Source organism: Protopterus annectens, chromosome 1.part2, assembly GCF_019279795.1.
Source record: "Protopterus annectens isolate FY-2018-M chromosome 1.part2, PAN1.0, whole genome shotgun sequence".
Taxonomy (NCBI): Eukaryota; Metazoa; Chordata; order Ceratodontiformes; family Protopteridae; genus Protopterus; species Protopterus annectens.
The window spans coordinates 772,883,779-772,897,478 of NC_056727.1; the positions used below are offsets into that span (position 1 = coordinate 772,883,779).

Below are 13,700 nucleotides of genomic sequence, written 5' to 3' on the forward strand. Positions count from 1 at the left end.
TGTGCTACCTGTTGAACAGCTGAGAATGAAACTTATCTGATGGCAAACATATGAGGTGTACATGGTCTGCAAGTTAATTGTCATTAGTAGATACCTGTATATGTGTGTGTGTATGTGTATGTGTGTGTTGGTGGCATATATACATGGAGGAATGTATATCTGAGTGTGTTTTGGATGTGCTTGCGTGATTTTCTATGTATATTTGGGTGGGTATATGTGTTTGTACCTCTGTGTGTGTGTGTGTGTGTGTGTGTGTGTGTGTGTGTGTGTGTGTGTGTGTGTGTGTGTGTGTGTGTGTGTGCGTGTGTGTATGTGTACATGTGTGATTGTGCGTACTGCATGCATCTGACAGCAGCTAGCCAAAACAGATTGAGATGCATATTTTATATACTATTAACTAAATTATTTGATGAGAATCAGACATCTGAGTCATGCAAATTTTACAAACTGGCTATATCAATTAGTGTGTGAGTGTGTGAGTGTGTGTGTGTGTGTGTGTGTGTGTGTGTGTGTGTGTGTGTGTGTGTGTGTGTGTGTGTGTGTGTGTATAAACACTGTTAAAAACTGACAAATTTTGGATGCAAAATATTTCCTCCAATGGCAGTTACATATCCTACACCATCTTCAAAGCATTATGTGTAAGAGCTACTTTCACATAAAAAAGAACATACCTCTATCTGTCTATCTGAAATCAAAACCCAAGCTCCACAATCACCAAATCTCAAAATGTTAAATTATTTACTCAACTCAATAGCAAAAAAAAAATGTATTGCAACTTATAAATATCAAATCAAAGGTTGCACAACAATGGTAGAAAGGGAAAACTCCTTGATCCCCACTGTCCTGCAATATCACAATAAAACCATCCGTACAAGATCAGCAAAATGTAAATCATCCAAAATATTCTTTGATTCATGTTTCTACAAAAGTAAAGTTTGACAAAATAAATTGTAATCACACACACACACACACACACACACACACACACACACACACACACACACACACACACACACACACACACACACAGATAAAGGTATATAAATATATAGATAGACACAGATGCACTCAAAATAAAACAAGTTCAAAGCAACTTAAGAATTTCTAAGAACACTAGTGCCCATTACAAGGAAATAACAGACAATCCAAGAGTACAGATGCCCTACCACTGTAATAGTCTTCTAGACAGTATGTTATTTTCCTGTAACTCCCACCCACCCAGTTACGTATTATTTTTTGCTTTTTTTCTCAGGCTGTGGGTCCCATGTTCAGCTTCTACTTTCTTATCCATACACATTGTATTGTAACATATATGTCTGACTGTGGGCACCATCTCAGAATTCTTCTTCTTTACACATGCATGTGCAGCTGTAGCTTTCATCTGTTGTCTGTGCTTCCCTCACACATCTATGTGATGACTTTCATGTCCATTGTGCCTTTCAACACGGACAGAGTGGGAGGAGAATGTCACCATCTGCCACAGGAGCAGCAGAGACTTATGTTACAGCAATGTTAGTAGACTCCTTCTTCACCTGTTCCACATTGTGTACTGGTTTTAACTCATCATCCCTAATAGAAACATTCCCTTTGTGTCTCCCCTGTGTAGGCTGTGATGGTATCTCAGAGCTGCTGGTACATCAACCATCTCTAGCTGCTACCCCAGCTAATGCTGTGACTGAGGCAGGAGAGCATTGTGGATGTGCCTCACCAGAGAGGTTTCTGGCCTCTCACTGGCAGGCAGCCTTCCCTAGCTGTGTGGCCTGGCTCAGATGGATTAGAAACAGGTGGTGAAGATGGCAGCTGACCAGGTACTTCCATCTTCTGGATGTCAGTATCATCCCTCTATGCTGGTAGGTAGTTAATATGCTGCCCACATTTCACTGTCTCTGATTTCTATACTATATAGTATCATGTGATAATGTAAAGATGAACAAGTCACATTACATTTTATCATGCTTAAAGAATAGGGGTCTGATATTTTTAAAGCATGTAGTTTTTTAGACTTCCACTCAGACTGTGCATGTAGGAGTTACATTTCAATACAGAAGAAATGAGCATGTCAGTATTCCCCATTAATATTAATTTCATTAATATTGGTATTTTTTTTATTTTTATTAATATTTATTAACTGATAGTTTTGATTTCATTATTTAAGTTCATCAAAGTAGTAGTCTCTGGTATTAGCATGGTCACTGTTCATTTTGGTAAAACTTCATCTTCATAACTATACAGTTTTTTTTCCTCTCTGTGAGTTTTATTCCAGAAGCTCTTCACCACTTGTTTGTTATTCTTGAAGGTTTAAATGAACAGTTATGCACAGAGCAGAGGAAATGAGTGAAACAGTGCAGGAGACATGCATGCATATTGAAGATCTGCTACAAAGTTGAAACAGGAGACAAAGCCTGCCTGTTAATCAAAACTGTACACATATTTAATTGAATCATTTCTTTTTATCCTAACAAAATAACACTGTTTTCATGTTTAACAGACTAACTACAGTAAAACTCTATATACATTTTCATATGGTGACAAATGTCGAAGAAGACAACTAACTGAAGAAAGTATTTTGTTGATTGTTTTAGTTATCTGTGTTTTGCTTTCAAAATATATTACTTTTAGTGCCAGACTGCACTGCTGATTCTTGGAATTCAGCTGGATTTTATTACTGAATTTTTTTTCTATATGAACGTCTGGATTTCACAATCATTCGTCACTTACCCATTCTCTGATTCTGCAGCCTTTGTTAGCTGTTCAGAACGTTTTTTGCTGGGTGTTACTACTGAGTGATCAGATCTTCAATAAGACAACAGGAGACAGAGTTTAAGGCCAGTCACAGTTACCATAGCTATGTTGTTGCTAAATGTCATAACAGTCCATCACCACTATAGTTGTTTTCCATAATTTGGGTGAGGAAGTTAAGCATGCTTTTATACTACATTTTGAACTGGGTGACACTTATGGGCAATGACAGAAGTGAAATGGAGTTCCTGGTGTTTTCATATAAGTAAGAGACATGGAGGTTTTTGCCACCAGCAGTTTTAAAACATTTTTTAACCTTTTTATAATTTTTGGGATGTGTTGGCAAAAAGGTCAGTTTACATTTTGGACTGAAATAGCTTTCATTGACTTTTAAGTAATACACGTTGATACATTTTACACTGCTTTGTTCCACTGTATGTTTTATATATAAATGTATAGACTGTTTTGAAGAATAATTGCTTTAATTGTATGTATTTTAGCATTTATTTCATTATTATTATTATTATACTATATTGAACTTATATTTTAGCCCTTAGGATGCATTGCAAGTACTCAAGTAAACATTAACTTTAACTATTTTGAAAACATACTGCTTTTATATCTCCTGATCTAAGACATGCTGCATCACCAGTTTTTTGACAATTTATCTTCTCAGTCTTCTATTTTTCCTTTCTTCACCTACAGCATCCAGAACATGTTCACCTTTCCTAACTTATCTCAATGTTTTAGACAGAGTAATAAATTTACTTCTTTTTAGGTGCACAATACCTTATATTCAAGAAAAGCTATATCTAATTCACAGTCCTTATACGTGGTACAACTAATTTCTATCAACAACTATTTTCTATTCAAATACAAATCATTTGGATTCTTTTGCAAACAACCTTTAATGGTTCAAAACAGTTATTTACAACTATTTCACTTTGACAATAGATCATAACAGCTGTTGAGCTTTACAGGATGTCAGCAGTTCCCATTACAACTTAAGGAAATCCCTTCCATTATTATCAAGGCCGTACGTACCATTCACTTTTTTTCTAAAACAGTTTCACATTTTAAATGTCTAGTTATAAGCAATACTTCACTATTTCTTCCCACCTCCCCCTTCCATTGGTGGTTAATTCAAGATAAAATTCCTGTCTCTCAAAGTTGTTAACCCTTTGTTCTCTTCTCAGGTAGTGTATAGGGATAAAAGCTTCACTACAACCAAGTTAATCTGAGTTTGAATAGTGGTTTGGTCAACTGATGGAGTGGCAGGGAGGGATAGAGGTGTGTCCATCCCGGTGAGGGATAGAGGGAGGTGTGAGTTAGTGGGTGTCCCCACAGTATTCCTAGCAAAGGCTGAGATCATATAGGGAAGGTGCAGTCTAAGAGGGATTACTCGTGGTGGTGGTGCTGTGGTAGCGTTGTCGCCTCACAGTAAGACGCTGTCCAGTTCGATTCTCAGCTAGAGGGTCTTCTGCGTGGAGACATGCGTGAATGGGAGTACCTTCATTGAATGATGTGCATCAAGGCTGGTAACTCGGCACGTAAAAATCAACTACCAATCATTAGTGGACTGGAGTTCTGCTGTGGCGACCCCCTAACCAGGTAAAGCCGAAAGACACAACAACAACAACAGTCAAAGAGGGATTAGGGTGGGAACTTGGCTGAGTTTTTGTGAGGGTAAGATGTTACACATTTCCATTGCATAACTACCCCCATGGTGTAACCAGTCAACTGAGGAGGTAGGTAAATATGGGTATGTCTAAAGGAAAAATAAAAGCTAGGAGATAATGAATAACACCCCCCAGAACATCTTTAAGATCTATTTCAGCAGTCGATAAATTACAGAGATAGCCCAGCACTGAACTGGAGTACTAGTAGACCTAACGATGGACGTGCAACACTGATGACGACTTGTCTGTGTGAAGGTTGCCAGCCTAGCTAGATAGAATTTTGTAGATAATTCTATCATTTGTAAATATCAATAGGCTTGTTCTCTTAAATGGAAGAAAATTGTGTTAAATGTTGAACGTCAAAAATGTAACAGTGCACTCTGCTGGAAAAAAGCTGATAAGTCAAGCCTTGCATGACTGTTTGATCTCAAATTCTGAGCCATGATTTCTGGATCAGCACATTCTTTCTATTTGTTTTGAGACCAGAGTTAATTGCTATATTTTACATATATAATATCTTTAATTGCTGTTGTTTCCTGACCAGGTGAAAAATCAAAGATATGTTAAACTCTGACTTTCTGTTAGCCTGGGAACCAGGGAAAATGATGTAATCTAAAATGAGTCAGCAGTGATGTATTATCAATTTAAATGACTGTCTCAGAGAGAGAGAGAGAGAGAGCGTTTTGCATTTGTCTTTAAAACTGACCACTCACCAGTACTCTGCCTTTGCTCTATATGTACGTTTATTTAGAACTGTGATTGCTCTTAGTTAGACAAGAATTTTGTCAGATTTAGTCTAGCTGTTTTCTGTATTTATGTCAGACTATTCTACAGTATTAATTTAAGCATTTTCCTGAGATTTTTGAACTCTTGACTAGCACTATGTTAAATTGAGAAGATTTGTCTTGTGCTTTTATTATGTATTATTAAATTGTTTTAAACCTTTCAACTGTGGCTTTTTTTGTATATAAATAATTTAAGCTCTAGAGTACATTGCATGTGTATAGTGATACTGTATTAAGCCACTCCAATAGTCTTTCTGCTCAGTCACACTTACTCTTTGGATATCAGTAATATTACACAGTGAAATTGGTCACCCTTTGGAAAAGGCCTTAGAGTAGCTGATAAGTAGGGGTCCTGGTGGCAGCCATTTCTACCTTATAGACTGGAGAGAAGGAGGCATAGCCGGAGAACCTGTGCCAGCCTTCTCCAGCAGTGTCTGTGTGTTTGTATATAACTCATATCTCAAAGTGTGTGTGGGTGTCAGCTACTTGGGCAGGGACACGAAGCACTGGTTGAACAGAGAGAGTTCCAGGAGGACTTGGCTTGGGACTCTGGCTAAGGACCCCATTCTACAGCTGTGCCAGGGGGGAGTCTTATTGGAGATCTGGAGAGAAATGGAGAAACCTGCCGCAGATGGACTGTGATCTCTGTGTGCTCTTAAGGGAAATCATACTTTACTGTGTGTGTACTTGTTATCCTTCTCAATGTGGATGCCCCTCACTGGTGTTAGTGGTGAGGATTGAGGCTTCTTGATTCCTGGGCCAGTGCAAGGCCATCACACATTAATTGGTTGGCAATGGTGGAATATCCACACCACATATTAATTGGTTGGCAATTGGCTTGTAGTGGTGTGGATAGTGAATTCCTGTAGCTTGTGTACAGTGATACTGAAGGTGGTTTTGTACTCTAAATCAGCCATGCAGTGAATATTCAGAGTTCAGATCACTATTGTTTTATTTCTTTTGTTAGCTTAGATAGTCAGGGAGAACAGGGGAGTATGGCAAGATGACAAGGAGCCATTTGGCTGAGATGTGCCAGGCTAAGGGACTGGTGCATGGAAACCTGACTAAGGCAGACATGATTGCAGCTTTGGTCACAGCTGTATCAGAAAACAGCAATCAGGAGGGCGAGAAGACTGGCCATGGAGATGTACAACACTCAGAGAATGGACAGCTCAACCTTTCTGCAGAGGACTTAAAATCCATCTGGAGCTAAAGAGACTTGAGTTGGGGACTAGGCATTTGGAAACAGAAGCAGAACAGAGACTGAGATGACCACAGGCTGAGGAGAATGAGAAACTGCTATGCCTGGAAGCTGAGAAGGAAAGGCAGAGGCAGCATGAAAAGGAGATGCTGACGTTTTGCCAAAGTCATAGAGGTAATAGGGAAGGGAGTAACCAGACACCAGAAGCACAGAAGGTCAGTAAATTTCTTCTGCAGTTTAGAGGGGGATAATTTTGATAGCTTCATTCATATGCTTGAGAGGGTATGTAAACAGTATGATTTTGACCAAAGGCTCTGGGTATGGTTTATAACCCCCTTACTCCATGGTAAAGCTGTAACTGTGTTGTCTAAACTTTCTGATCATGAATGTTTTGATTATACTGCTGTTAAGAATTGTCTGTTAGAATTATTTAAGCTAATACCTGAAACTTATATGAAAAAGGTTTCATGAGCACAGACACAAGGCAGATGAAAGTATGTGTGAATATGTTGCTGAACTGAGCATTTATTTTCATAGGTGGGTGAGTGGATGTCTGGTCACCACTTTTGAAGGGCTGGCAGACCTTTTGGTGAGGGAACAAGCTCTTAGCACTTTGCCTGAGGACATGAGGATCTGGTTAGCTGATAGACAATGTGCTACATCAGATGAGTTGGGGAAGAAGGGAGACACATATCTAGCAAGCAAGGCATTCCTGCACAGGAAGGGGTCACCTGTACTGCTCATGGATCTAACAGAACCCATGGTGGGCAGTCCAGACTGCCCCAACAGAATCTGCCAGTAGTAGGGGAAACCACTAGTCCAGGTACACATCCAGAACCTAGGGTTAAATGTTTTGAATGCAACCAGTGGGGCTATGTGGCATATAGATGTCCACAGAGGCAAGGTGGGGAACAAAAGGTGAGGGAAGCCAGTAAGTGGGAAAGACAAAACACCAATAGTAGGTTGTTTTGTGACAACAAAGGTACCAAACTACCACAAGAGGTTATATCCTATTGTAGTGAAGAGGTCATTGCTAAGAGAGACACAGCCTCTGATATAACCATTGTGAAGCCTGCATTGGTGACAGAGGAGCACTACTTGCCTGGGCAGTCTACTCCAGTCAGAGCTTTAGGAGGGACCCCATTCCAAATACCTTTGGCTAGGGTTCACCTTGACTGGGACAGTAGAAAAGGAAACCAGCAAGTAGGTGTGTTTGAGGATATCCCTGCAGCTATGTCTTGATAATGAATGATTTTAATAATGCAGTACCATATGCTCATGCAGTTACATGCAGTCAGGCTTGGAGGAAAGCATGCAGATCTGGTAGCCTGGGGGAAACCCAGTAAAACCGCATACTTACAACCAGGACTGGTAAGGTGGTTACTTCAGTGAGAGAACTACTCTGTAGCAGTGAGACTTGAGGTGAGCCACAGCTGATTGTGGGTACTGATGTTCCCTTGGACAGAGTGACTGCAAAGGTAGAGGTGAGTAGTAGTACCCGGGCTGACAGTGAAGCACCACTGTCAGAGGATGCTAGACTTCCTATGGATGGGAAGCTGGGAAGGGTTACAAAGAGAGAGATGAGACAGGCTAAGCTCTCAGACCCATTACAAGGCCTGAGGCAGGTAGCTAGTGAGGATCCTGATTCTCAAGGGAAGGGGAATCAGTATACATGGACAAAGAGTTACTGTATAAAGAGTGGACCACTGAGGGATGGCTAGAAGGTGAAAGGGTACAGCAGTTGATAGTGCCTAGAGCCAACTGTCTGGCACTTCTAGCCATAGCCCATGATATTCCCTTTGCAGGTCATATGGGCATACAATGTACAAAGAGATGTATTATGCAGAACTTCTATTGGCCTGGAATTTTAAGAGATGTAACAGGGTACTGCAGGAACTGTGAGCAGTGACAAAAGGTAGGCAAGGCAGGAGACAAGGTGAGAGCTCCTTTGATGCCTTTGCCTGTGACTGAAGAGCCGTTTCAGAGGGTAGCTATGGATATTGTAGTTCCACAGGGAAAACGTGTATCCTAGTGGTAGTGAATTATGCTACAAGATACAGTGAGACAGTGGCTTTGTCCTCCATTGAGGCAGATAAGGTGGCAAATGCTTTGTTAGAGATTTTCAGCATGGTAGGTTTCCCAAAAGAAATACTGACTGACAGAAGTGCAAATTTTATGTCAGACCTGCGGGCTTGTCTGTGGAAGTAGTGTGGGGTGAAGCACCTGAAGACCACCCCCTACCATCCCCAAACTAATGGTCTTGCTGAGAAGTTAAACTCTACAATCAAGTCCATGCTGCAGGCATTTGCAGACCAGTTTAAGAGGGAGTGAGACAACTATTTTCCCCCATCTGTTGTTTGCTTACAGAGTGGTTCCCCAGGAATCCACAGGTTTTTCACCCTTTGAGTTGCTGTATGGGCATAGGGCGAGGGGACCACTAGATTTAATTCGAGATGAATGGGAAGGTGAGTGTGAATCTCATAAGGAGTCTGTTGTGGCATATGTCCTAAACCTTAGGGTAAGGATCAGGGAACTCATCGGCTTGGCCCAGGAGAACCTGGCAGAAACCCAGCAACAGAAAGAGGCATGGTATGACAGGAATGCTCAAGCTAGAGAGTATGCTGTAGGGCAGCAGGTAATGGTTCTTATTCCTGTCAGACACAACAAGCTGCAAGCAGCTTGGGAGGGATGCTACAATGTAGTAAGAAAGGCAAGTGATGTTAACTACATGGTAGAACTGCTAGGCAGGAGGCAGGAGCAGAAATTGTACCATGTTAACATGATGAAGCCTTACCATGATAGGCAGACCCTTGTGCTGAGTATTTGCAGTGGAATGCAGGAGAAGTCTGAGGAAGATCTGGTGACTGAGCTCTTCAGTGAGGCTCGGACTGACACCTCAGTGGAAGAGGTAGCAATGTCCCAGCAGCTATCTCCTACCCAGGTTCAAGAAATCTGAGGAGTGTTACAGGAGTTTGGGGACATGTTCACTGGGAAACCAGGGTCTACCCACCTGGTGCAGCACCAGGTGGAAACAGGACCCCAAATGCCTATTAGGGTGCCTGAGAGAGTCAGACTCTGAAGGAGGAAATACAGGAGATGTTAGAACTAGGGGTAATTCAAGACTCCAACAGTCCCTGTGCCTGCCCAGTGATGCTAATGCTAAAGAAGGATTGCTGCACCAGGTTCTTTGTGCACTACAGGAAATTAAAGAGTCACACAGAGTCAGATGCTTATCCCATGCATAGGACAGATGAGGCCCTAGAGCAGCTGGGTGGGGGTAAGTATCTTACCACCATTGATCTTACCAAGGGTTACTGGCAAGTGCCCTTAACACCCAGTGCTAGAGAGAAGTCAGCCTTTGTGACTCCTTTTGGATTGTATGAGTTTACAAAGATGCCTTTTGGGATGAAAAATACCCCAGCAACTTTTCAGAGGCTGGTATATCATAGCCTAGCAGGAGCAGGTGGGTTTGCCCTTGCTAACCTAGATAATATTGCCATTTACAACTATTCCTGGCAAGAGCACTTTCAACATGTCAGGGAGGTGCTGGGCAGACTACAGAGGAAAGCAAATGCTTTGTTAGAAACCATTAAGCCAAGCAAAGGTCAGATGGGTATGACAGAGGTCTCCTACCTGGGACATAAAGTGGGGAGTGGTAAGATCAGGCCAGAACCTGCCAAAGTGGAAGTAATTCAGGCATGGCCTGCACCTTTTACCAAAAAGCAGGTGAGGACATTCTTAGGTTCATCAGGGTACTACAGAAAGTTCACCCCCATTTACATTACCATAGTTGCTCCCCTCACAGACCTGACAAGGAAAAACAGGCCAGATAAGGTAGTTTGGACCCCAGCATGTGAGCAAGCATCCCTCCCAGAAGCTTAAAGAAGCTTTGGGAGGTTAGCCAGTCCAGATTACAGCAAGGAATTTGTTGTGCAGGTGGATGCTTTGAACCATGGCGTGGTGGCTGTACTTAGCCAGATTTCTTCAGAGGGAGAAGAGCACCCAGTGGTTTATCTCAGTGATAGGCTCCAACCCAGGGAAGAATGCTATTCAGCTGTAAAGGAATGTCTAACCATAGTGTGGGCACTGCAGAACCTTCAGCCTTATCTGTATGGAAGAAAATTCACTGTAGTTACGGATCACAATCCCCTAACATGGTTACACCAAGCCAGCAAAATGCCAAGTTGCTAAGATGGAGCCTAGGGTTGTAAGCATATGATATGTCAGTGCAGCATCACAGTGGGATTAGCAATGCCAACGCAGATGGGCTCTCAAGGCAGGGAATGGGGTAAAGTATACTCAGACGTAACCCTCTCAAGCAACGTTTCTCGAGGGTCACTTAAAAGCTAGCTTGAGTTCTCTGGGGGGGGGGTATGTGAAGGCTGCCAGCCTAGCTAGATAGAATTTTGTAGATAATTCTGCCATTTGTAAATATTAATATAAGCCATGGGCTTGTTGTCTTAAATGGAAGAAAATTTTGTTAAATGCTGAATGTAAAAAAATGTAACAACAGTGCACTCCGCTGGAAAAAAGCTGATAAGTCAAGCCTTGTACGACTGTTTGATCTCAAACTCAGAGCCATGATGTCTGGACCAGCAGATTCTTTCTATTGTTTTGAGACCAGAGTTAGTTGCTAGATTTTACATATATAATGTCTTTAATTTCTGTGGCTTCCTGACCAGGTGCAAAATCAAAGATATGTTAAACTCTGAGTTTCTGTTAGCCAGGGAACCAGGGAAAAAAATATGTAATCTAAAATGAGCCAGCAGTGATGTATTATCAATTTAAAAGACTGTCTCAGAGAGAGAGAGAGAGAGAGAGATAGAGCATTTTGCATTTGTCTTCAGAACTGACCACTCACCAGTACTCTGCCTTTGCTCTTTATGCACATTTATTTAGAACTGTGATTGCTTTTAGTTAGATAGGAATTTAGTCAGATTTAGTCTAGCTGTTTTCTATATTAATGTCAGCCTTTTCTACAGTATTATTTTAAGCATTTTCCTGTGATTTCTGAACTCTTGACTAGCACTGTGTTAAACTGAGAAGATTTGTCTTGTGCTTTTATTATTTATTATAAAATATTTTTAAACCTCTCAACTGTGGCTGTTTTGTATAGAGATAATTTAAGCTCTAGAATACTTGCATGTATTTAGTGATACAGTACTAAGCCACTCCAATAGTCTTGCTGCTCAGTCACAATTACTATTTGGATATCAGTAATATTACACAGTGAAACTGGTCAACTTTGGAAAAGACCTTAGAGTAGCTGATAAGTTGGGGTCCTGGTGGCAGTAATTTCTACCTCATAGTCTGGAGAGAAGGGGGCATTGCTGGAGAACCTGTGCCAGCCTTCCCCAGAAGTGTCTGTGTGTTTGTATATAACTCATATCTCAAAGTGTTTGCGTGTCAGCTACTTGGGCAGGGACACGAAACACTGGTTGGACAGAGAGAGTGCTAGGAGGACTTGGCTTGGGATGCCACTCTATAGCTGTGCCAGTGGGGAGTCTTATTGGGGCTCTGGAGAGAAAGGGAGAAACCAGCTCCAGATGGAATGTGATCTCTGGGTGTTCTTAAGGGAAATCATACTTTACTGTGTGTGTACTTGTTTTCCTTCCCTCTATGGACACCCCTCACTGGTGTTAATGGTGAGCATTGAGGTTCCTTGGTTACTGGGTTAGCGCACGGGCATCACAGTTTGAATGAAGCAGTGGAGAAAAAAATCTCCAAAATAAATTTTAACCCTTTTCACTCCACTCACCAAACATCTTTCAGTTCTAATCCTTTCCCTTTCTACTCCATAATCTCAAAATTCTCCCCTCACATTCTAGCTCAGACCCAAAATCTAATCTACCCTATTCAGCTTCACTTCTTATATAACCACTCCATTCTGAACTGCATTGAGATACACTGTTGACAATATTTACAATATTTTCTAGCATTAAGCTCTGTTATTATAAGAACAGACATTTAAAAAACTCAGATTCAAATGGTGTATTCTGAAACTTACCACACTTTTTGAACATGTATGCAATGGAGGGACTCATCCTCTGCAGTGCCTAATGTCAGGGCCTATGCCCCCACTCCTATTACTTTGATTACATACTAATTCTGAGTATGCTATACTTCAGACTGGTGGAAATACTCCAAGAGTACATAACCTTGTACTTAGCAGGTATTCACACCTGTTTTAATTACAATTCCAATATTCTCAGTATTGCAATTACAGTGCTTGGAACTTTAACAGGCAACTCTTCTGCCAAAATATCATGCTTCTCTCACCTGGCAGCCTGGTCGTGTGCTGTAATACCTATTCATTTGTTAAGCAGGTAAGGAAAACAGCCAAAGGACATGTTTTAAGCACATCTGTGATCAGAAGCAGGTACTGAGTACATCCAATGTAAAGAATACATAAAATGCAAAGTTAGATGAAGGCAGTTTACAGCATGGACAGTATACAACAGGCAATGCAGATATATAGCACACAATGCTAAAGGCATATCAGAACTACAGCAGTATTTACATTTACTGTGGTACAAATCACCTATTCATCTAAAATAAATTGTCAGGTTAGTGTGTAATTACAAGTAGTGGCATAAACTGAGACCATAAGCTAATACTTAAGTAGTTATTTTTTCAATGAATAGCAAACAACAGTTTCAGTTTCAGCCATATTCTATACCATATTCGGGGTTATCACTTTTTAAAATCATTATAAATGTGTCTGTTTGCAGTTTTAGATTAAAAAACTTTTCTTCAATATAAGGTGAAGATATTACCATTTTTTTTACAATCTTAATGCCAAAAAAAAATAGAAGTGGTAGCAGTAGAACTGCTTACCTGTCCAATGTCTATCGCTGGATTTAGACTGTTGCCAAGATCCATCACTATGTCAGTGCGGAGATTCTGGAATATAAACAATAAATCAGACATGTTGCTTAAACTGTTTAGCACATTTGTGTAAGACACTTGCCATAGCATTATTTCTTTCAGCAGTGGGCACTAACAGTAAATCATAATGTTGGAGTTTATTCACCTTCTGTTTCCCTTGCCTGGCCACCTTTACCTTAGCTGTCCCTTTCCCTGTGACTACACCTACATTATGTCTCCTAATGCCATCAAGTGGATGGCACAAAGCTTTCATACAAGACTGGTGTTGGTTGTAATTTTCATTGTTTCTTCAAACCAGTTGCAGTAGACTGGTTGAACCAGAATGCCAAATATATAAGCAATCTATTAAAAACTAAAGACAAACAAAAAAAAATAATAATAACCCATGGAACCATGACTTTTACCTCT

General features: G+C 40.8%; 1 protein-coding gene across 1 annotated transcript in view; it reads right to left on the reverse strand.

Moving 5' to 3' along the window:
- The window catches only part of LOC122792414 (xanthine dehydrogenase/oxidase-like), a 1,368,088-nt gene that overhangs the window by 136,690 nt on the left and 1,217,698 nt on the right, over positions 1–13,700 (reverse strand). The window contains exon 25 of the mRNA XM_044060203.1: positions 13,242–13,307. Within this exon, the coding sequence (XP_043916138.1) occupies positions 13,242–13,307 (66 nt within the window). The remainder of the gene's footprint in view (positions 1–13,241; positions 13,308–13,700) is intronic.